The sequence below is a fragment of the Pezoporus wallicus genome, unplaced genomic scaffold (assembly GCF_028554395.1).
Source record: "Pezoporus wallicus isolate ANWC-B61680 ecotype Strahan unplaced genomic scaffold, APGP_CSIRO_Pwel_v1 scaffold_2584, whole genome shotgun sequence".
NCBI lineage: Eukaryota > Metazoa > Chordata > Aves > Psittaciformes > Psittacidae > Pezoporus > Pezoporus wallicus.
Window position 1 is genome coordinate 2,767,346 of NW_026642851.1, and position 22,948 is coordinate 2,790,293.

Here is a 22,948-nt window from a genome sequence, read left to right on the forward strand (position 1 = left end):
TGATGCAGGCATTTGCAGTCTCCTAACACTTCGTATTAAAATACCTTCTGCAGCAGCACACCATCCAAGGTTTATAATGCACCTGTGTTAACAGGGCCCAGGCAAGATCCCATCCTGATAGGATTTAGCAAAGCATTCGTTCAACAACATTCCCAAACTTCAAGAAACTCTTGCTGTAAATGTTTTGATTTGGCGCTGTGGTCTACAGCAGAACATATCCAGAAGGGTCAGGGCTGTCAAATCTTTGCAAACTATGGTACAGTAACTTTCATTTGATGTTCAGGAACCCTTTACAGTTACACTCAGAAAGACTTTTTAAGACCATTATTTCACTTCGCTGAGCTTTATTTCATATAGAAATATTAACAAAAACAGCTACCATAAGAGAAACTATTTAGGACAAAGAAAGGCACAACTGCTCCTTTCCAACAATCAGCTTTAAAAATTTAAGAACACCAGCCAGAAAGACACAAAGTATGACTACTATGTTTGTGTTTGGCAAGGTCAAAGCAACCAAAAAATAGGCAAGATATTTCAAACATGGAAAGCACAGAGTTTTCATGGGATAATCACCATACCTGATTTTACACCACTTACTTCTATGCTCTATATCTTTTCTTAAGGGGCCTACATTAACTGTCAACTATCAAAAGACAGATTCTAGCTTTCCTTACTAGTTCTCTCCACTAAAATGATATGCCCATCATCTCCCCTTTTTCAGTTCTGTTAGATAACCTGAATACAACACCCCCCAAAGAAAGGTTTAAATACAAAAGAAAAAAAAAAAAAAAAACATCAGAAAGAGCTGGAATTAGACACTGAATTGAGTAGCCACTTTTCTTAGTGGTTTCTACACATGCAACAAGCCTTCAAACAGAAAAGCCTCCATAACAATTTAATGTTAGTAAATCTGCTGCTGCAGGTGATAAGCATTTCCTGTCACTCCAGTCTTTTTAGCTAGCAAGAAGACATTAGAGCAAGAGTAAGAACCTTGCACAGAATCACTCCTTTTTTCAGGTTTCAGAACTATGTACAGCATAGACCATCCTGCCCTGCATATAAGCATGTAGTTCATTTACATGTTGAAATTAACTGGTCTAAAAAACAGAAGCTGCTGACATTAGTAAAAAATGATGCAACACACAGGTAGCCTCTGCACAGACTGAACGAATTAAGCAAATGTACCACTGCAGGTCCTATGATAATTCAACAAGCCCTATGGTAGCAGATAGCACATAAACATAAGGCTATGACTCCTTTCAAGCAAATGTCATGAAATGCTGGTGCCCTAGTTGTGCCTACTGGCCAAGTTTTTTCACCTCTCCTAATTAAATCAGAAACACACACGGATTTTTCACCTCAGCCAGGCAATACACATACTCACATACATGAAGAATTTGCTCAACTACTTCCAATGTAGGGCTGAGAAATTTCCTGGGCTCTAGAAACCATTTGTTGATTACTGCAGGTGATCACATTTGACTAATTTCACCTGTACACCAGCAGAGATCCTCACAAAAACTAGCTCCTTGTTTTCACTATTTTGAATGCCAGTCAGGTCTCAGCTTGCAGTCAGCTGATGACAGGAGGCTTGGTCAGCCCACCATTCTGAATCCTCATGAGACCATTCCCAGCAAATGCTTCAAGATCAGGGCCATTACCGAATGGTGTACATTTCTTTTCTTTTGGAAGACAAGCAAGATCTTGTTCCATATGAAACACAACCAAGGTAAAACTGCCTGGTGTTTCTTACCCCTACTATTTAATGCAACTCCTGTGACAGCAGTGTCTTCCCATTCAAGTAAGGACTCAAGCACCAATTTCAAATACACATGCTCATTGTTTATTTATTCAACCAAGCCATAATACATGGAGGTCTTTGCTAGAACACAGCTTACATTTATGCTGACTAATTTAGGAGAAGAAAGTGCAATCACAAAATTTTCCAAGAAAAGTTACTTTGATCAAGAAATGTAGTGTCCAGCTAAATCTGCATGTATTTTCTAAGTCATAATTATAAAGGTAGTGTTTGGACATAATGACTACATGGTTATTATGAAAGCCCATTTACCATAATTGAGAATTTTATTCAAAGCATTAATATCATTCATAAAAAAAGTATTAGAAGTCTCTTTTTTTTTTAATCCACATCCATACAAATCTAAATGAGCACATTTTTAGAACCACATTACTGCAATTAACAGAAGTAACATCTTGACCCAAATGCAATAGACAGAGTCATCCTATTATCTGACAATGTATTTTCTACAGATTTCTCAAGGGAGTCTTCTCACATCAGAACCGATCAAAGGCAAAAGTCTTTGATTTATATTTTTAAACAAGAATTAATCACATAATAGAAGCATTCCCTAGGAAGAAAATAATGGAAAACAGAAACCATAGACATCCAGCCTATCATTTTAAAGGAGGATGAGGAGCAGCTTTGAAAAACAAGTCTTTGCAGGGAGGCTGAAATATTTGCCTCTTCAGATTATGAATATACCAAAATAAAAACATTATGTGCTTCATAGGAAGGTTTAAATCCCTGAGAGCTACACCCAATTGTTATTCATCACCATCCCCAAGAAAAATGTGAACTATTGTACAAAGGAAGGCACCGATTCTTGTCATGTGGACAGTGGGTAATGCAAAAGGATAATGTGAAAACTTCATGGTAAGACACAGAGGCAATGCCTCATACAAGCACGTGTTATAAAAGCTACTACATCTCTTTTTTTTTTTTTTCAGCTACCTGGTTTTTACTACAATCCTAAACAGAAATGCAAAAGATTCATTAATTTTGCCAAATACCCTGCTAGGCAGACATTATTCCATACAATAAATATTCTCTGATACTTCTGCAAGTAAAACTGTGCACAGAGAATGAAATGTAAGCACTGGGGCTGGGATTTGCATTCCTTCTGCTCTTCCAATGCAAACAAAAACAAGCTCAAAAAACTCTCTCAGAATAAAGAAGCGGGGCTGATTTTTTTCTGTCACCATCCTTTGTTTCAAGAAACTGTCTTCTTGCATGCAAGGATATTGTTTTGAGTGCAACAAGAAAGTAAATCTTCACAGCTATTCATCACATATCTTGTCAGTATGTTATGAGATTTAAAATAGTATGATTTTTGCAGTTAAATATTCCAAATGGCAAAAACATGACCTATTAGTTTATGTTTCAAATTTTGTTATACTGGACATAGTGTAAGTGGAGATAAACTTTGGAGCTGCAATAAAAGCTTGAAGTTATTTAAAATTAAACAGAAGCTTTCATATCATTTACAAAACAGAATTTAACTCAAAGAAATGGTGTAATTTAACCTAAACCTTGAAAGAGCAAGGTTTTACAGATGAGCACTGCAAGATTCAAAGAAATTAAGCTGCCTTTTCCAGGTGAATAAATGTTGCTCATTTCTCTAGAAGAAAAAGGAGCAAGAGATATGCAGATTATATCAGATTAATGTTTGGAACCACAGAGCCTCTGAAAGAGCAATAAATACTAAGGAGAGCTTACTGAACAATATAGATGAGACACGGGTACGGAAGACTGCAGGACCCATCTCTCTACAGAAGAGTTGAGCAGAGCAAAAGTTGTTCAGAAGTCATCTTGCTTCTAAACAACTAAATTGTCAAGGACTGAAGGAAATCACAGTCATTTCTCCTCATTCAAATAAATATAGTTTTCATTTACTTTTATATAAGGAAGGGATTCAAAACTTTAATATATGTAGGCAAATGTTGTCTGTACAGTCATTTTATATCCATACACAAGTTTCACGGAACTAGAAAAAAGCAAAAAGCAGCTTTCAAATCTGACTTCAGAATAGAGAGGGGCTTATTTACAGGTACAATTTGTAACTTCACACACATTTTTGGTGCATCTTTGGATCCTGCAACAGCTACAGATCAAAAGCAGATCCTAAACTAAAATCGAGGATTATGGGTAATTACTCTGAAGTTGCAACAAAGCACACATTTAGAGGACAGAGGAAGGCAAAGCATGTGCTTTCATAGATTTTGGCCCTAAATCAGAGAGCATTCTCACAGGAGATCAAACGATGTCAGAATTTTACCCGCAAGTTGAAAATCCTAATTTAAAATAACACCAAAAAAAAAAAATCTATTTAATTTAATTATTTTAGTGCAGGAAACATGAAAATTTACTCGATTCCTTTATTGTCATATCTATTATGACTTTGAACTTCATGTTTACCCTTTTTTTTTTCTTTTTTTTCTTTTCTTTTTGAAAATCAGTGGTAACATCAAGTCCATCTATGCTAGGGACGATAGACACTCAATTTAGTTCAGTTCTGAAAGCAGTTTCTCCATGACAGCATGAATCTCTGCACTTGCTAATTCCACTGCCAACAACCTGGGTAAGTTATCCTCCAAAAGCCATCTTGCTGTAGGTGAATTAATTCCAGAATATAAACTTTCTTATTAAAAAGTAGCTCAGGTATCTCAAGGCTGCAGGTTGTAGCACAGTTATAATTCAGTCTTACTTGAAACTATACCTGCCAACATACTACAATAGTTACAAAACAATGACATAGTACAAACATAGATTATACAGTGTTACTATTGTGAAGGCCGGTTAGTAGTGGGTCAGAAAGGGGGAAACCACTGAGGATGCTTATGCTTTTATACGTGCTTCAGGTTTACTTTTCTAAGCAGAAAATTACATTTCAAATCAAAGCTGCTTTAGAGAATGTGAATTAATGTTCACTGTTTCACTTTACTTACATGCCCTCTCTCTGGAAGTGTTCAAGGCCAGGCTGGATGAGGCCTTGAGCAACCTGGTCTAGTGGAAGGTGTCCCTGCCTATAGCAGGGAGGTTGGAACCAGATGATCTTTGAGGCTCCTTCCAACTCAAATCATCTGTGATTCTATGATTTTACAAATAAAAGCATACAAGAAGGTGAAAGCAGCACAATGTCACCTTACCTTATACAGCTGTAGTGTTTGAAAGTGCTGGCAGCTTTCTGGCATTCCAAGCACAGCTGAATAGCTCCTGGATAGTCCTCTTCCTTAGGATAAAATATAATGGAAATCTAATTTGGCTTTTGAAGCAAAAGCTTCAACACCCACTTTTGCTTGCATGCTTATGTATAAACACTAAGAACAAAATATGTTGCCTCTTGCATCTATACAGTAAAGTTAAAGGAAATGAGTAAGGGTCTACTGCAAAACTTAATGTGCAAGCAGTTTAGAATTAGGAACAGACAACATGTTAGCAACACCTGAAAACACAATGTATTACATTACCTTATGCAAATGACTTGCTGTTTTGTTTCCTAATGCATTCATACAAAACATATCAGAAAGTTTTTATTACAAAACAACTAACATCTTCCCAGTTAACTTTCAAACTTCTGTTAATACAATATGATCTATTGTATCAATCAGGATCAATCACAAAGTACATGAAGATGCCAGAAGAAAACCGAAACAAAAACATACAACAATGTGAAAGTCGAGGACTTGCCAACAGAACACGGGCAGTGCCTTAAGCATAATTACTGATTTTGTATTCTATTAGATATGAGGCCAGAAATGGTCTTGGAGGAAGGAAAACCCTCTTTAATAGCTAAGAGATTCCCATTTTTTGTCCTAACTACATTGGCTGTATTATGTACTTCAGAGAGCTCAAATTCAAAGCTGCTACTGGAATTTTGAAGTCACTGACTGAAGAGTAAAAACACAGGGGCAATTTATACTCAACTATTATCATAAAACAAATTTAATTTCAGAAACTCCTTTATCAGCAGCATTCAAATGCAGATCAAGTTTAACTAAAACCACAAAAGAAGCCACATGCATTATCCAGTAGATGAAAACAGATCAGCACATTGGTCTAAAATGATAGCTGCATTTACAGCTCTTGAATCTTTCTCCATTGGAAACCTGGTACTTGCTCCATTAAGTCTAACAGAGCTCAAATCAGAAAGCCTGCTTACATAACATAATATTGCCAATATTTTACAGAAGCAGCTCACCCCTGCTTCTGGTGAAAAAGTCTGGTCTTCTTTTTAATTGGGAACCGTATCTAAATGTGGCCATGCACATTCCAAGCGGCTAACTTCTTCTTGGACTAAAGACAATAAATTAGCCAATATCTGGAATACCTTACTGGGAGCAGACACTGAGAATAGAAACAGCGGTTCCAGCCCTTCATGTTCAAAAATAACTGGCAAATTATGATAATCAGACATTAGGGTCTGTGTGCAAATGTAACACCCGTTCCTCTGTCTCAAAACAACTTCTACCATTAGACAGTGAAGAGCTCATTTGCTGTGCAACAAAATACAGCAGAGAAATTAAAAGCTCATCTTTGTACAGGGCTTACTGAGCAAAAGACAATGTTTATACAGCCTGTAAATTAATATATTCGTCCTTCACAAGAAAGTGTGCTGAGACAAGGTGTATTACCCAAGGTGGAATTAAACTCAAAGAATCTTAAGAGTTACAATTATTAAGACTCAATTTCCAAATGTATTAAGAACGAATGATCATAATGATGGTACATCCTGTATTAGCTGGAAATATCTGGCAAACTAGCAAGTCAAAATTGTTACACTACATGCTTAAAATATACTTGCTCATAAAACCCTGAAGCTGTCTTTCATACTTTAATCACCTTAAGACAAGATCTTATTTTCACTCTCTGCAGTATCTACTGCATTTTTTGGCAGTTTGTCTAAGTAGAATTTTCAGTGTCTGCATGCTGCCATGTTTTCTACATCTATTAAAAGGTAACCCAATGAATAAAGAGAGAAGCTACTATACTTGCAAATAAAATATTAAGTATATAAATTTGTACAGGAATATACCAGTAGAAGTTCTTTATCCAAACAGAGCATATCGACAATCAGCTAAATCCCACCTTCTTTTCTCTTCCAAATATCAAGTTAGGGCCAGAAAAGAAGTGTAAGTTGAGGGTAGGGAGGGGAGTGAAGACTTCGTACTCTTCCTGAACTAATTCAAGTCTCAGTGCCCAGATCTAAATGTAGGACTGAGTTTTTGACAGAAAATATTCCCCACTGGCACAGAAGCTATCTAATTTGATATGAAATATTTCCCACAGCATTTAAAAAAAGAATTACAATATAATTTCAGCACATGCACACACCCATAGCCTGTTTGCAAGAGAAAGAAAAGAAGGGACAAAATTTAGATGACTGACAAAAGTAGACTTAGAATAGCTTCAAATTGTAATAGTCCGTCAGGGACTTACCTCCAACATCTCACTCAAGCGTACATCAGTTCTTTGCTAAAAATAAGAAAAATTAAAAAAAATAAAAGTGTGATAACTACACAGCAATGAAGAAAATATTTTGCCATTGAAGAAAAACAACTGTACATACCAGTGTTTTTATTGTTCTCAGAGACTTTAGCAGTCCAATAAGCAACTGTCTCTTTCTTTGATTTGCAAGAAGCCCCAAACTAGTTTGTGTGAAGCCTTCCTTTGCTATATTCAGGTGTCTGCAAGAATTAAAAATGAACATAATCTTCAACTATACGTAAAATAAAACTGATTTCTAATAAATTCTAACATGTCCATCAGACTATATGCTAGAAAATAAGATTGTCAGGGAAATCCAGAAATTGAGACAATGCCAATAAACTACTAAGAAGTTATGTTTTCCTGTCTGCAGAACTTGTCTGAGGATCAATGGTGTATCTGTAAAGGTTCCTGTTTTAAAGAGAACTCCCAACAGAAAAAGTCAGAGCTCCTAGAGAGAAAGCTGGTATTTGTTTCAGTATCTTTAACTACTATTACTAATTCCATTCAGCACATAAATAGGAAATATCATCAGCAAACAAACTTCCTGGGTTTACATATTTATTAAATACTTTTTCCCCCTTTCAATCTCTGCCATTATTTAAGCAAGATACCTTCTTCCATTTGTGCAAATAACAGCTGCTAATTGAAGGCCAGCCTGCAATGATGTGACACGTTCAAGTTCCTGCAGAGAGACAACAGGTTAAATGAATATATAAGTTAAAGTTTGCTACACACCAGCAAAAACTAGTAATTAGCACATTCCTCTTGAGGTGTTATAATGACTTTGTAGATTTATTTTATATAATACTTGTTTCATCATTTTATATATGCTAACCACTAGAATGTAACATTAAACAATCTTTTATAATACAATTCCCTTTCAAAGAAAGACATTGAAATCCATTTTTTCATTGCAGTAGGACCCTCTACATTTACATGCAGTCCACGAATCTCTATATTATTAATGCACCACAGCAGAATGATCAAAGCTTCAGGTACAGAAGCACAGGGTTTAATCTACATTAATATGCCAGACAACAGCAAAACAACTAAAAAGAAACAGCATAACAACAACAAAAAATCATGTTTCATACAGCATTTTCTTCTTTAGAAGCACTTGTGTTCTACCAATTCAATAGATGTCACTTCACAATGAACGTTAATTGTATCCTGTTGAATTTTGACTGAAAACTCTTCAGCACAGGTGACCTGACTTTAGTTTGATTTTGACTTCATGAAGTGCCTAGCATAATCTAAACTCCTTTAAAAAAAAAGTAAAAATGTTAATATAACTACTAAGGTTTCTTTTGTTAGGAACAGCAGTGCAGAAAACACTCTCCCCACATTAAAACAAAATAAAAATAAAGCAACTTTTTTTTTTCTATTCTGCTTAGCATTTCAAAACATATAAATTGTTCTCCCTGGGAAGAAGTCAGATTTTCACTTTGAAAACTAGTGTTATTCTAAAGACATAACAAGCAAAACCAAGTTTAAAGTTTGGTTCACTTTAAGATCAGCTCCTGGTCAGTCTTCAAAGATACGATTCTGACAAACCACTGAGCTACATCCTTCACCAAACCAGCTCCTCCTTTATGATACCAGTACTGGTTTTGAAAAAAATGACAGCTTAGTTACTGATATGCATAATATCCTAAGAAACTGAATTCAAACATTACTTTCCTCAGTAACTACTTCTCACTAAAAACACATTTGGCAAATGTCAGAAGTATTTAAAAGGTCACTGTTCCCTTTTTTACAAGAGAACACACACAAGAAGAAGCAACTCCATTCCAGTCTTGTCTCTTGCAAAGATTCTGTAAAATCTCTCCTTTGAACGTGACCGAATGGATAGGCACAGGAAAAGCATGCAACCAGTAGTCCCCAGACAGGAAGTCTTCTGTCCAGCATTTAGGGTTGAATACATTTTTTAATCGTCTCAAAGACAATCTTCCACACATTAGTTGCTCCTAAAGCTCTTCTTTCTAAGAAGAAGGGAAAATTAAAAAAACCTTGCCTTGTGTCTGTGCCATCCCCCTCTCAGCCCACAGTACTGCCTGTTAGACTAGTCTTTCACACAAGGAATGGGGTGCAAACCATGACTTCCCCACACTTTTCTTTGCACAGTGGAAAGGTGTTCAGGAGACAAAGAGCCAGCTGCATTTTTGCTTCTCCTAATAACCTGTTCCTGAAGTAGCTACCTCTCCAGCTTCTTGACCAAAATTAAAATTGTCATGATCACTGGTATGACACAGAAGTTTTCTTCTCATGAGTGCTTAAGATCAGTGGCAGGTTTCTAGTTAAGCACTCTTAAAAAGGTCATTGCTGTTTTCTCCTACAGAAAAAGGTGTGAAACCATTCCTAAACACAAACACTGTTCAACTGTATTGCAGGTACTAGTCAAGCCTGTGAAACAATGTTTTCAGTAAGGCTTCTGAAAATGATCATATGCCAAAATCTGTATCATCCTAAGGGCCTCTAGCTCAATATGCCCTTGTTTTTTTCAGTCTGCAGATACAGAATTAGCATATATAGACAGGTATGTCCAACCAGGCACTAGCATCTCTACTAACAAATTACTAGATTTAATCCCTAAGTACAGCATTATAACAGCACAAAATGGAGTGGTTTACTCTTAAACAGTGATTGTTAGTTATCTTACCTGAACATACGCAGGCTGTTTTTCAAGAATCAAGTCTGCAACTTTCTTAGATACCTTTAAAAAAGAATATTATATGTAATACATAACAATCTCAATGTAATAGGCCATCCCTATACTAAAGTCCTACAACTTTGTGATTCTGTATCATTTAGTTCCGTAGTTTTCAAATTTATTAAAAAATATGCTACAGCCAGGTAAAATAGTCCTACAAATGACAATCAGCTTTCCTTAGGAGCAAGATATGAAAAATGTTTACAGTTGCATCTAGGAACTAGTGGGCATTTTTAAATTAATCCTTTACCTCTCTGCTCGCTAAGAAACATGCTAGAATAAAAAACAGAAATAATATGGGACACTGCAAGTGCATCAGCTGCATGCACCTTCCAGTTTGCATGTTCTAGCAGCAGCCATGCACTGAAACTACTTCTCTGGCTGCAGCCAGTTCCCACTATGCAGGCAAAATGGCCAAGAGACTGGTAACAGGTACTAGAATTATCCAGCATCTCTCAATGAAGTTGTCTCTCAGTCTTGAGTATTTCCTTGCAAAGCTAAGTCACCACCAGATATCCCCTTAAACTCAAAAAACATAAAACTGCCACAGGGAAAAAAAAAAAAAAAGAGGAAAAATAAAACACAGAACCAAAAAAACCTACCCACTTTCAACTTCTTTCCTTCTACAGGACAGAAACACTGAATAATCATTTGGTCAACTGCTCACTAATACTTTACAAAATTTCATAGGTTTATTCTGGAAAAAGCAGTCTTAGGCAAAAGCAATCTGTTCTTCATGAATTGTTAACAATCCAATATTTTCCTCCTGTACATTTAATTCATTTAAAGACATAAATTAGGATTATTACTGTTATTTTACTTGCAGATACTTTCCAAATGCCACAGTTAATGTATTCATCTCCTGTACCATATTATTCATCTTTTAAAGAGCAATGAATCAATGATTTATGAACGCAAAAAAAAAAAAGCCCGAAATTAAAGTACCTTTTTAGAAGCTGCAACCACATTTCCCCCCCATAAATTATAGTTATTACTCATAGTTACATTTCATTGGTTTATTATATAATAACACTGTGCCAATATTCACTACAAACCCCTGTGGGCGATTAACAAATTGGCAAATGAAAAAGAAGAGAAAAAAGCAACTCCTTCCACATTGCCAGAAATCCCTCAAAAAAAAAAAAAAAATGCCACTACCACACTATTCAGCGCTGTGTTGAACATTACTTTTCTTGCAATACATGGGAAAAGCTGAACATTCAACAAATCAAGTTTCTAAAGAAATAGTGAGCATATTTGTTCTTTCTTAACAATAACTTATCACCCAGTTTTACTTCCATAATTTCCTAGAATATTATTTATTGATCAATTTCCACTATAAAAGCACACAACATAATATTATGGGAAGAAATGCTTAGTAGCTCATGTGTTTAAGAAATCAAAACTTTTTTCAATTACACCTCTGGCTAGACTTATAGACAATGCAACCAAATGTCTGAGAATACAGGATAAAACAACTTTACTCACAGCAGCTTGTTGTTGTTTCAGTTTGTCTCTATACTCTTCCAATTCTTGAAGACTAAGTACTGGAGGAAGCCTCTGCATGTACACAATAAATTATATCCATTGGGAAATTAAAGGATGTTAAACTGACATGTAGTATGAACTAACTAATCAATTCCATTAAAGAAACATTCTTATTGCTTCTGTAATCTAATTTGCAGAATTGATCCATTATTTCAAATGATGGAAATAAAACAGTGTTAAGATAAACAATGTATTATCATAATTGCATCATATAGTATCATAATTACCTCAAAGTTACCTTATTTTAAGCCATATATATATACACACACAGAACCCCCTTAATCACCAAAATCATTGTCTCAGTCAGTTTGCTAAAAAAATACCCAAAATAGAGAATCATTTCTTTTTCCCTCCGTTTTGTTTTTTTTTCACTATGGTTTACATTGTGAAGTGCCTGTTAACACAACCAACAACGTATTGATTCCACCACATTAAAAGAAGAGGCTCCATACCAATACTATATGCTAGAAGCTCCACTATGAGGCAGAAGGCTGCAGGTTTGTGTTAATACAAGCTACAAGAAACAAACCAAAAAAATAGCTTATTGAAAAGCATACATTTTACCCTTATTTTTGCTACATCACTGTCTTGTCTTGTAAGAAGACAGCTTACCTCTAACTCATACTTCACAATATCAAAGGAATCACTGGAAAAATAAACTTCTTCAATGCTGTTAATTATTTCTTGCTGAGCTTGAGGGTCAATTGGCTCTTCACGTAGTTCTCTGAGCTCCTCCTTCACAAAACAAAAAAGGATTTCTATAATGTAATATCTCATCCTACCAGACAATGTTTTACCAGAACAAGTATTTTTCAAAAGCCATTTCCAACACCAGTGCAAGAAGCAATGGCAAAGAACAGAATGATCAGTACACTGGCTTGTTCTTTTCACTACAAACAGTGAGATATTTAAAACTTTTCAAAGCACACAGTGAAGACTGATGCTGCAGATCACTTAAACACTTCTTCATCAATACACTCATGGCATGAATGCATGTCGAGCCCACAGTTTTTTCCTCCTGAAAAGAAATTCTCACAGTAACTTAAAAACAAATTGGCAGGCTATTTCTCCAGAAGAAAAAAACCCAAAACAAACAAAAATAAACAATAAAACCTGAATTTTTTTAAACCAGAAGAACCATCGTTGCAAACGTAAGGTAGACAGTGTCACCTCAAACATACAACTTGTCAGTTCAGCCCTCACAATTCACTGTAATAAAAGTCACGTCATCATGTCATTAAACACTTGAATTTTTTATAGGCAAAACAGAGCAGATCTACCTTCTTTACCCAAAATTAACAAATTTCAGATTTTCTTGGACAAGCAGGGTGGTCTAAGCAGAAATGCACTGCCAGCTTTCTGAAAGTTACCATTCAAAAGCACCCCCTCCTTGCTGTCAAGTTCCCCCCTAGAAGGTCTTCTCAACAACCAGGCTGCTTCCACTGGTTGCAACAAGCCAAGGACTGAGCCTGACCCTCTTCTTCCCCTTCTACACCAGGTATTTCAACTTATACTAGCCCCCCTTTTCTGGAGTCTGTTCCCACCCAAGTCCTTTGTCAGGGACTCAAAGGGAGAAGCGCCAAGATATTCTTTCACCAAAAAATCAACATGACATGGATCAAATTGCTCAATACTGGAATTTATTCCTGATGAAGCAACCCAGCAGACTGAATGTCCCCTGAAGACCCCAAGCCTCCCAACAACGACAAGTTCTTACAGTAGGAGAAAGTGTTAGTATTTTCACCACCAGGAGCTCAAGGGCTTTTTTCATGGGGTAAAGGCATCAGGTTTTAGACTGACTAAACAACAACTAAATTGCTTATTTTGTACGTGAACTGAAATAAGGTCAACGTGTACATGTTAGGAGGCAAAGCGACAGTTTAAATACAAAGCAAGTGCCGTTTCTCTACTCAACCAGAGGCAGCCGAGCGATGACAGAGAGAAGTTTGTAAGAGCATCAGAAAATGAAAAGGGAAAACAAACGAGGGAGGACGAGGACGGGGACGGAGCAAAAAGCAGTGGCTTCGATACAGAGAAAACCGGATTTCCACCGGGTTTCTTGTCGCCTCGGTGAACGAGGGAGCACGGCGATGGCAGCCTGCTGCTGCCGGGCGGAGCTCGGGCGCCACCCGCTGGAGCACAGGCGCTTCGAGCCGACATGTGGCTAGGGTGGTAACCGGAGAAAAGCCGTCGAAGAGCGGCCTTCCTTCTCCGTGAGACCCCGGGCGCCTCGCATCCCCAAAGAGGGTCCTTCGGCAAACGCCCCATTCAGCCGCTGCCGCCAGCGCTGCCCGGAGGGGGCTGGCTGAGATGCAGCGAGACGGACAAACCTCCGGGGCACCGCGGCGTGACCGCACCAACCCACCTCCCAACCGTACACAGCCCGGGCAGGAGGCCGAGCAAGGGAGGGCAGCGGCGAGGAGAGGGCGTCGAAAGGGGTAAGAGAAATAACACACAAAAATAACACTATAGCAACAATAAATAACTGTAAGACACGGAGGACTGTGCTCCTCAATGTTTTATTTTTAACAATTAAAGTATTTGGTACCTGGATGTTCTACTGAATACCTCTGAGGTATGCACTCCTATTAACCAGACAGGCAAAGGGGTCAGCTTAATTTGTCCACTGCACCACTGCAAAAGGAATCATCTAATTTATCATCTGATAATTGGCTAGAAGTTCCAGCACAGCTGTTTCTTAAAAGAAAAAAAGAAGAAAAACTAATTACAGAAAGAAATCTTTAGGATCATTTGAATTTTTACATTACTGACACCTTGTCATTTTGGTGAAACGACAGGTCAGTGATGACTGACATACCCTTAAGATGTTAAGAAAGCCACTGTGGACATGTACTCTGGATTTAGGCCACCCGATTATAAATTGGGAGTGTTGGTTTTAATATTAGCATTTCAATGAAGCTGAACCAATGACATTTTTGGCTCTGTAGAAGACCACAGTTTTCAGCATGAAAATAAAGCTGATGTTGATGTGGCTAGGAAAATTACTAAGAAACCGTTTTATCCTGTCTAAGAAAAATCGTTCATCTCAGTGTTTCTTGCCAGAAGACTACCTAGAAAAATATCTATTAAATGGACAGGGGTTTTCTTTATCTTGTTCATTCTTTCTAGAAAAACAAGTCTAGTGAGAACAACTCCAGGATAAACTTGAGCTCCCATATCAATTACACTATCTGCTACCACACTTTATGTCATGATAAACTGGAACTTCCAGTACATCATGCTCCACTAGTTTCAAATAATTAACATGCTCAAGGCCAGTATATGCACTCACCACTGAAGGAAGCAAATATCCTTGGCAAAAGTTTATTTGTTGATATTCAATTTTCCTCATCCCATCAACTAAAGATGCAAACAAAATTTTACTACATACATATGAAGTCCATAGTTTCAGGGGCCTCAGGGAAGGCCAGATTTAGTGCTGTGGAGCTAGTACTCACACTTTGCAGAGGCAGAGAGAAGCTCCTTTTAATTCCTCAAGGCACTTTTCCACCTCAACACTTCTCTCATTATTGCAACTTAAATCCCTTTAAAAAAATTTGCATCACTTGTGGTGCCAAATGTGCGTTTGGGGGGGGGGGGTGTGTCAGTACTTTGGATCATATTTTCCTGGAAAGACAATTTATCCCGTCAAACATACTTCCTTTCAGGTTACAATTACTGCAACCCTAATCAGCAGGTGCCTCCTTCATAATGCCACCTAAATAGATGAGTGAAAGACAGTTTCTGGGGAAGAAAACAAACAAATAAACAAAACCCCACAACTATCGGTCTCACAGATTTGCATACTTGAAGAAGCCACTGCTAAATAAAAAGTATTTTTACACACAGACTTCATTTTGCCTTCCCATTCCATGGAAATAGAAGTTTACCTGCCTAGGATCGTGTGGCAATTCCTTGAAATGTCTTTCGGAAGAGTCATGTCATTGCAGACTCATTTGAAATGCAGTTCAGCAAGTTTTAGATGACTTACCCAGCTATTTCCCAGTGCGTCATACTCTCCCTTATATTCTACACTGCCTATAACAAAAAAAACAGTATCGCTCTGTTGAATGAAGCATTACTGAGAGAGTTGAAGCAAACACCTTCTGCATCCCAGTCACTACCAACCAAAAGATTTGGGAAGCAATGACACTGGGGGGAAAAAAAAAAAAAAAAAAAAAAAAAACCAACAAAAAATACCCCCAAAACCACAACAGCTAACTATTAGTACTCAGAGAAAAATAAAATCTAAAAAGTTTCTAATCCAATTAGAAGCTGAAGATCAGCAATAGTCTATGCACCTCTATACAGAAGGTACCAGGGGCCAAGTCTTCTTGTACTTGTTGGGACACAGGCTCTCTTGTTTTGTTACGAGCCAGAAATACACCAATGAACACACACTGTCGATTTATATCACTCTATTCTGAATGTGGATAACACCTATGTTAAAAGTTAATCCTAAATACCAGGTTGAAGGCCCTGCTCAACAGATTCAATCAGGAGGTATGTTGCAACATCCTACCACCATCAAGTAAATAATGTATGAGTACTTTTATTTATATAATATATATATACACACACATACAATCTTTTATTTACATAGGAAGATGTATTTATATATGTCTTGTATGTGTAACCATATCTATAAACTCACCTCAAAACATTTTTTTCCCTTTCCCTCTGCCAGTTAATCTACACTTAGGGAAGACAGTCCCACAGGGAAGTTTGTATTCCCTTATCTTCCACACAAAATGCCCACAACCTTCTTTTGATCTTTCCTTCTTCGGTATATACTTATTAAAAAGCCCTCACTCTACCAAAACAAACATTAAATTATGAAAACAATTCTCCTAGTGGAGAGAACAACAAAAGCTGATCCACAGAATAGATTATTATGGACACCACTGCTTAATGCACTCCTGAAAAGCACTCAGCTACTGTTGGGGAAACAGAAAGCCACACGTTCTTAAGCAAACCACACTTCTATATCTGTAGGAAAAGCATTATTAAAAAAAAAAACCAACTTCCAGCATTGCTTGCCACCATAAGCAACAAAGTCAACTAGTGTTTGTATATTGTGTATGAGCTTGTTATCATCAAGATAAACATAACCTAATTCAAAGCCAACTCATCATTAACCCTACACACTTGAATTCAAGGGAACAAAATACCTATGCCACCCTTATGTGATAGAATCTACTAACCAAAGCGGTTATCAGCTTGGGAGACAACAAAGCTGACAATAACAGAATGGTTCAGAAAGAATACAGCTCCCCAGAGCGATCAGGGCATGCAGATGAAGTAAAAAAAAGATATGAAATCCCTCTGCAGACTATTTTCTCTTCTAGAAATACAGACTCGCAATTCAGATTTGCCTTGTCTCCAGACTATATCCTAGGCTTAAACTACTTTACAATTATTTCTCTGTGACTGAGCTGGCAGTACAAGTCCGTATTATAACAGAAAATAAAGTAAATTTGCTGGTGACTTGCCCTTATAAGACAGAATCAAAATGAAATTTTTCAAGACAGTTGCAGAACTTGTTGGGAGTACTGATTAATGTGAGTGCATACACTCAGAGGTATTCATTAAAATATTAAGGTACCAAATAATATAATTGTTAAAAATAAAAAATTGAGGAGAACAGTCATCACTTTAACACACTTGACAGCAAGCCACCAGTCAGCAAATCAACAGCTTTCATATATCAAGACCCAAAACAATTCTGCTGGGTTTGCCCTCAGGGCATGCAATGTCAACATATGCTTCCTGAACTCCATATTTCCCATTTGACCTCCAAACTAGTGTGACAGTCCCCCATTTCAAAACCATGGTTTTGCCCCCAGAGTTGCATTATCTACCAATGGCTTGTGCCCTTTCCAGGAATCCATGCTGGCTCTGGAGCCTCTCTCTCGTTCTGCTTACCTCTCTATTGCTTTAACTCAGCTTTTGAAACTTTCAGTAATGCTCGCCCTAAATGAATCTGGAGATACTACTGTGAATGCAGAAGTGTGATGGTGAAAGTGAAGCACCATAACCATTCTATCATCAAAACAGTATTTGGCTGGTGAGCTTGAAAATTGTGTTATTCAAGATGTAAACAAAAACAGTTATTAAAACATGGCATCAGAGAACAATGTATGTGTTCAAATAGCTTGCAACAGTTTGAAGTTATGCTTTTACCCATCACCTTTAAAAATCTGCACCTTTTCTTTAGTCTTCACTTCTGCACTCAAAAGCAAATTCCCATTACCAAACTTGTTTATTAAAATAATTATTGAGGTGCATCAGCTTATACCCAGCAAAGCTTCTTGATCGTGTAATTATAACACAATTCCAGTTTGTGACATCAGTACATCACCATGGCATTGAATACAGCGTCAGTTCAAAACAAATACCAATATTCAAAAGCTCAGTGACTTTCAACTTCTGTGCAGTACTGAAATCTAATCTCCTCACCGGTTACTCATACCACAAACACAGACATCACCTTCTCTCTCCACCTCCCAGAATTCTAGTTTTCAAGCAAGCGTATCTGAGTCTATGCTCACAGTGACAGGAGACATATTACTGTGCCTCATCCAACGTTTCATCTGAAAAGTAAAAACCTACAATCAAGGTTTTAGCAAAGCTGAGGAGGCATGACAATATAAATCCTTCCTCTAAAAGAAAAGGGCTAGAAATAAAGTTACCATGACAAATGGCTTGGGACCATAGCCAGGAAGTTAAGCTGATCAAACCACAGTAATTTTATTCAACACCCTCTTAAAACCACATAAAATCTTACACTTGAAGGGACCCATAAGGATCACTGAGTCCAACTCTCTGCTCCTTGTAGGACTACCCAAAACTAAATCATATTACTAAAAGCATCATCCAGATAATCAGGTAACAAGGCAAATTCGTAAGAGTTTTACTCAATACAGCTTGTTGAGAAGGCAAAAGTTAATGGAAGTAACTCAGAATGTATGTTGTTACTGTACAGAGTATATACTTAATGTAGTAGTTATTTTGAGATCTACTCATCTAAAATATTTCGGAAGGAGGAAAAAATAATATTAACAGACAAAAATATCCAAGTTTTATGCTATGTCATAGGAGAGAATAACATTGATTTTATCAACTTTACAAAAAAAGTCATCAGGTGAAAAGTTCTAATGTTGACACAGTCTTGGCTTTTTGGGCACACAATTCAAAACTGCAATGAGATTCTGTCTGCAGAACAGTTGCAGACAAATGTTCTCATGTTACAAATGTTTGACATAAATGTATGAAAAAAAATACAAATTATTGAGAGGTATTTGACTTACCATTGTTGCTGATACAAGATGTAGGTTTACCAGCACACATAACATCAAGAATTTCCATTATAGAATGGAAATCCAGCCACAATACCCTACATCTACTTTTACCTGGAGAGTAAAACAAGAAAGTTTGAAACTGTATGCTCTGTGGGTGGCAGGAATCTGCAATTTTGAAATCCAAGCTCTGGATATGAGACAGTTCTTTCACACTGCTGCAACTGAATACTTTTGCTCTTTGAAAACAACATATTGGCCACTGTTTGAGAGTACTGTGTACTAATTCAGAGACTGTACCTCGATTTTTAAATACACAGTAACACATCTTCTGATCTGCCTCAGCACAAGCAGCATATTAGACAGTACTTGTATAAAGACAAAGAATCCAAGAGTGATTGTTTTGTTTTCTTAAAACTACTGTAAAATAAGGCATCCAAATTCAAGTTACTAACTTAAATATCTCATTGGTTAAAGGGAAAATACAAATTAGGGGAAAATAATAAACAACATCTACAGCAAGTTTTGTGAGTCATCCACTCAGATCAACAGGATATAAGGAGCAGTCAAATACAGTGACAATTGTTCCCTTACACCAAGATGATTCAGCATGATTTGTGAGACAAGAGTGAGCTGGCATTCATTTAACTAGTAAGACCCCAAAAAAGCCAGAAAACTATTATTATTATAAATCTGTAGCACTGAAAGTAGAACATGCAGTTAATTCTATATGCTGAAGATTAAAACCATGAAACTACAAAATATGCTTTACCAAAACAATTAAGAGACTAAATATCAAGGATAGACCTATACAAGCAACCATAGAGTGTCTAGTTTCCAAAGTAAAATAAGAAAGAAAAGAGCTTTTGGTTTTCCTTCTTTTTTTTTTTTTCGTTCATTCCAGCAGGAAACCTAGATAGTATTAAGATCAGCATCCAGTGACAACTCAAAAATTTCAAGAAAGAAATTTCAACACAAGTTCATTCTGAGTCAGTGAACTGTTTTGCCTCACAGCTCTTAATTCTTTCACTATTTTAAAATATTTTCAGCAAGAAATAAAACTGTCAAAAAGAACAACAGCAAACCTAGTCTTCAAAAAGAAAAAAAGAAAAAGAAACAAATGTAATCTAATTGTAAAATGAAAAACTAAAAATGAAAGGAGTGGGAGTGAAGGGACAGTGCACCATACCTTACTAGGAATCCGAAAGCTTTCAATAGGACTGAGGTCATGAACACTCTCCTGAGGACTTCTTAGACCCTTTAAGAGAATTTCAGTACTGAGTTAAGATTGATTACTTTATGTATCTTGAGATCAGATTGCACAAGTCTTACCTGGTATTGAATATACACCCACAAGAACTTCAATAAATCACACTGACATGAGGCTGGAAGGCTAAGACCTTATTCTATAAACATTTAAACAAGACCATTGGTGTATAAATTATGCTCCGCAAACATCAAAACATTTCCAACTTAATGCTGCATTATGTACCTTTTCAGTACAGCTCACTAACATTCCCTTCCTAAGGTTCAGTCAGACCCTTACATAATTAATTCCACTACCTTCATGGTTTAATGGAATCAAATAAATGAATTAAAGTTAAGTGCAAAGCTTGTTACTCTGTAACAAGCATTATTTTTGCTTGATTGGCATATTTCTCTTATTTACCATATAACACTATTAGGACTGGTTTTCATTAATGGTATAACAAACTGAAAAAGATGCATAATCCACATTATATGTTTTCTATAATAACAAAATGTAGTTTTAAATAGCATGTAGCCACAGAAACAGAATATGCTCTAGTAGACTGAAACTTTGTCCACGAAGCAGCAATTAACCAGCCCAGTATTTGCCAAATATCCAACATATTCACAGTGTTATGACACAACACCATAGAACATGCTGCTTAGCGTGTTTTCTATCCACTTCCTAGGCAGAGGTGAATCCAAACATTCAAGTTTCAGACGTGGTTCTGACTTGAGCTTCCCTTGAGACCTCAATGTGTTCATGTGAGCCACGAGTTCCAGGCAGACTTCCCTTCTACTCTTGCAGTTGACACTAAAAGTACTGCTTCTAAGCCCCTTTCAGGCCCTGGGCACCTACCCTTTCTTTGAAACAAAAGGACCCATGCAATTACTATGTGAGTTTATGGTGGAAATGTTCATTTATCCTTTGATACAGTGTTTTATGATTTCCGCACTTTTGTGATAACTACTACATTTTACAATTGTTTCATCTTCCTAAGATGCAAAAGTTCTTCATTTGGGTTTTGATTCTGATTCCCCTGCACATCATCTCAAAACATCCTCGCTTCCCAACACCAAAGATGACTCACCTCTATGCATTGGACATTCAAAGTAACAACCAACCAAAGCAACTGCTGCCATTCCTCATACGTCACAGGAAACCTTCCACACATCCTCTCAAAATCCACAGTACTAGCAGCTTGCCTTCAGAAGCAGTAAAATGTTGCACTTATCAAATGCTAAGTGGGACCTAATCCTTGTCAAATGCTGAAAACTGCATAAATCACATCATTTTCAGACCACGATTTCCACGCTCTGCAGGTTTGCCACGTCTCTTGTTAAGCCAAAAACCTGATCTTTACCCCTACACTGAAGGGGAGCAGAACATAGTTTTGGAAATTCAACTTCCATGCTGGTGTCCTGTTTAAGCCCTGCCTCCCGCATAAGTATCTCAACTCTGAGGACAGAGATTAGGGAAAATAACCAAACTTCAATTTCTGACTTTCCCATCATTTCCTACAACTACCTAGAATATATGGGGGGGGGTGTTACTCCAGTGGGTTTTTGTAAGTTCTCAAATTTAGACACACAGGCAGATAGGCTTCATTTTAGAAGTACTTTGTCTACACGAATGACTCAAATGCTCTTCTAATCCACTCCTTTACAAAGGCTCACAACCTCAGAAATACCAGGGCAAACACAGACTAGACCTACATAACCCTAGAGGCCACTGGTGCAAAGAAGTGGGCTAACAGAAACACATGGAGTGCTCCTGGACACATTCAGTATATGCCATCCAAACACCTCCCCAGCCACTCCACAGCCTCACCTCCCTTTTGAGCAAGAGCTTTGCCAGAGACAACGCTATGTCACAGTGCCTTGGCCCAGCGCCCCAAAATCATACGTGGAAAGGGAAATTTGCACAGACCACCGTGTCAGCCTGCACACTGGTTTGTCTGTCACAATCCACCTGCTGGCACCTACGCGTGCTTCCGTTTCTTTATTTAAAGAGGCAAAAAAAAAGCTGGATGCACTCGCACCGATATCTGATACACATCACGACTCCCCTCTGCCCACAGCAGGCTGCGGGCGGTGCCCGCGCCTCGGAGGCCCATCAAGGTGCCGGGGCACCGCTGCACACACCCGCCCAGGCCCCTCGCCGTGGGCCAAGGGGCGGCGCCCCCCGGGGAGAGCCCGGGACCCCCAATAGCCCAGGGGACCCCCAATAGCCCGGGGGACCCCCAATAGCCCGGGGGACCCCCGGTGCCGCTCACCTGGCGGGTCATCAACGACTTGATCTTCTGCATGGTCGTGCTACCGCCGCCACCCCCGTCAGCGCTCAGCAGCCCTGCTCGGCGGCAGACTTCCTTCCCGGCAGGCACAGGGAAGCCATATCGGACGCCACCTGACAGCGCCCGCCCGCTGTTCCCTGGGACCAGTAGTCCTCAAGCGGCGGCGCCCAACTACAGCTCCCGTCAGGCCGGCCGGGAGGCAGCCGGTGGGACCGCCCCTTCCGCCGTAACCCGCAGGCGGCAGCGCTCCAGCGGCGTTGGGGTGACCGGGTGTGCCGTGAGGGGAAGTGGGAGTTTGGGTGCCGTGTTGGCTGCGGGAGGCGCGTCAGCCGGGGGAGGCAGGGCCCAGGTACGGCCGTAGCACCCTCCGGAGCCGTGCAGGAGCTCGCTGTTTGGCAGCCCGCTGTCGGGAAGCGGTGCTGAACGCATGTCGGAACAGCCCGTGCTCGGGCTCGGCCTCTGCGTTACGGCTGTGTCCGTGAATACCTCGAGTGGAGCTTGGGGAATGTTCGTGTCTGAACACTGTAGTTTAGAGTTTGAAAGCAGTTATCTGAGAGGACAA

General features: G+C 38.4%; 1 protein-coding gene across 2 annotated transcripts in view; it reads right to left on the reverse strand.

Moving 5' to 3' along the window:
* VPS50 (VPS50 subunit of EARP/GARPII complex) overlaps nucleotides 1-22,469 on the reverse strand; it is an 87,035-nt gene extending 64,566 nt beyond the window's left edge. The window contains exons 1-9 of one of the 2 annotated variants that reach the window (XM_057432436.1): nucleotides 22,369-22,469; nucleotides 20,034-20,102; nucleotides 12,159-12,281; nucleotides 11,487-11,558; nucleotides 9,948-10,001; nucleotides 7,900-7,970; nucleotides 7,368-7,485; nucleotides 7,238-7,273; nucleotides 4,948-5,030 (exon numbers count right to left, since the gene is read on the reverse strand). In XM_057432436.1, the coding sequence (XP_057288419.1) occupies nucleotides 4,948-5,030; nucleotides 7,238-7,273; nucleotides 7,368-7,485; nucleotides 7,900-7,970; nucleotides 9,948-10,001; nucleotides 11,487-11,558; nucleotides 12,159-12,281; nucleotides 20,034-20,102; nucleotides 22,369-22,401 (659 nt within the window). In that variant the 5' untranslated portion in view covers nucleotides 22,402-22,469. The remainder of the gene's footprint in view (nucleotides 1-4,947; nucleotides 5,031-7,237; nucleotides 7,274-7,367; nucleotides 7,486-7,899; nucleotides 7,971-9,947; nucleotides 10,002-11,486; nucleotides 11,559-12,158; nucleotides 12,282-20,033; nucleotides 20,103-22,368) is intronic. The other variant, XM_057432435.1, reaches the window with a different exon arrangement.
* Between the last annotated feature and the right edge of the window lie 479 nt (nucleotides 22,470-22,948).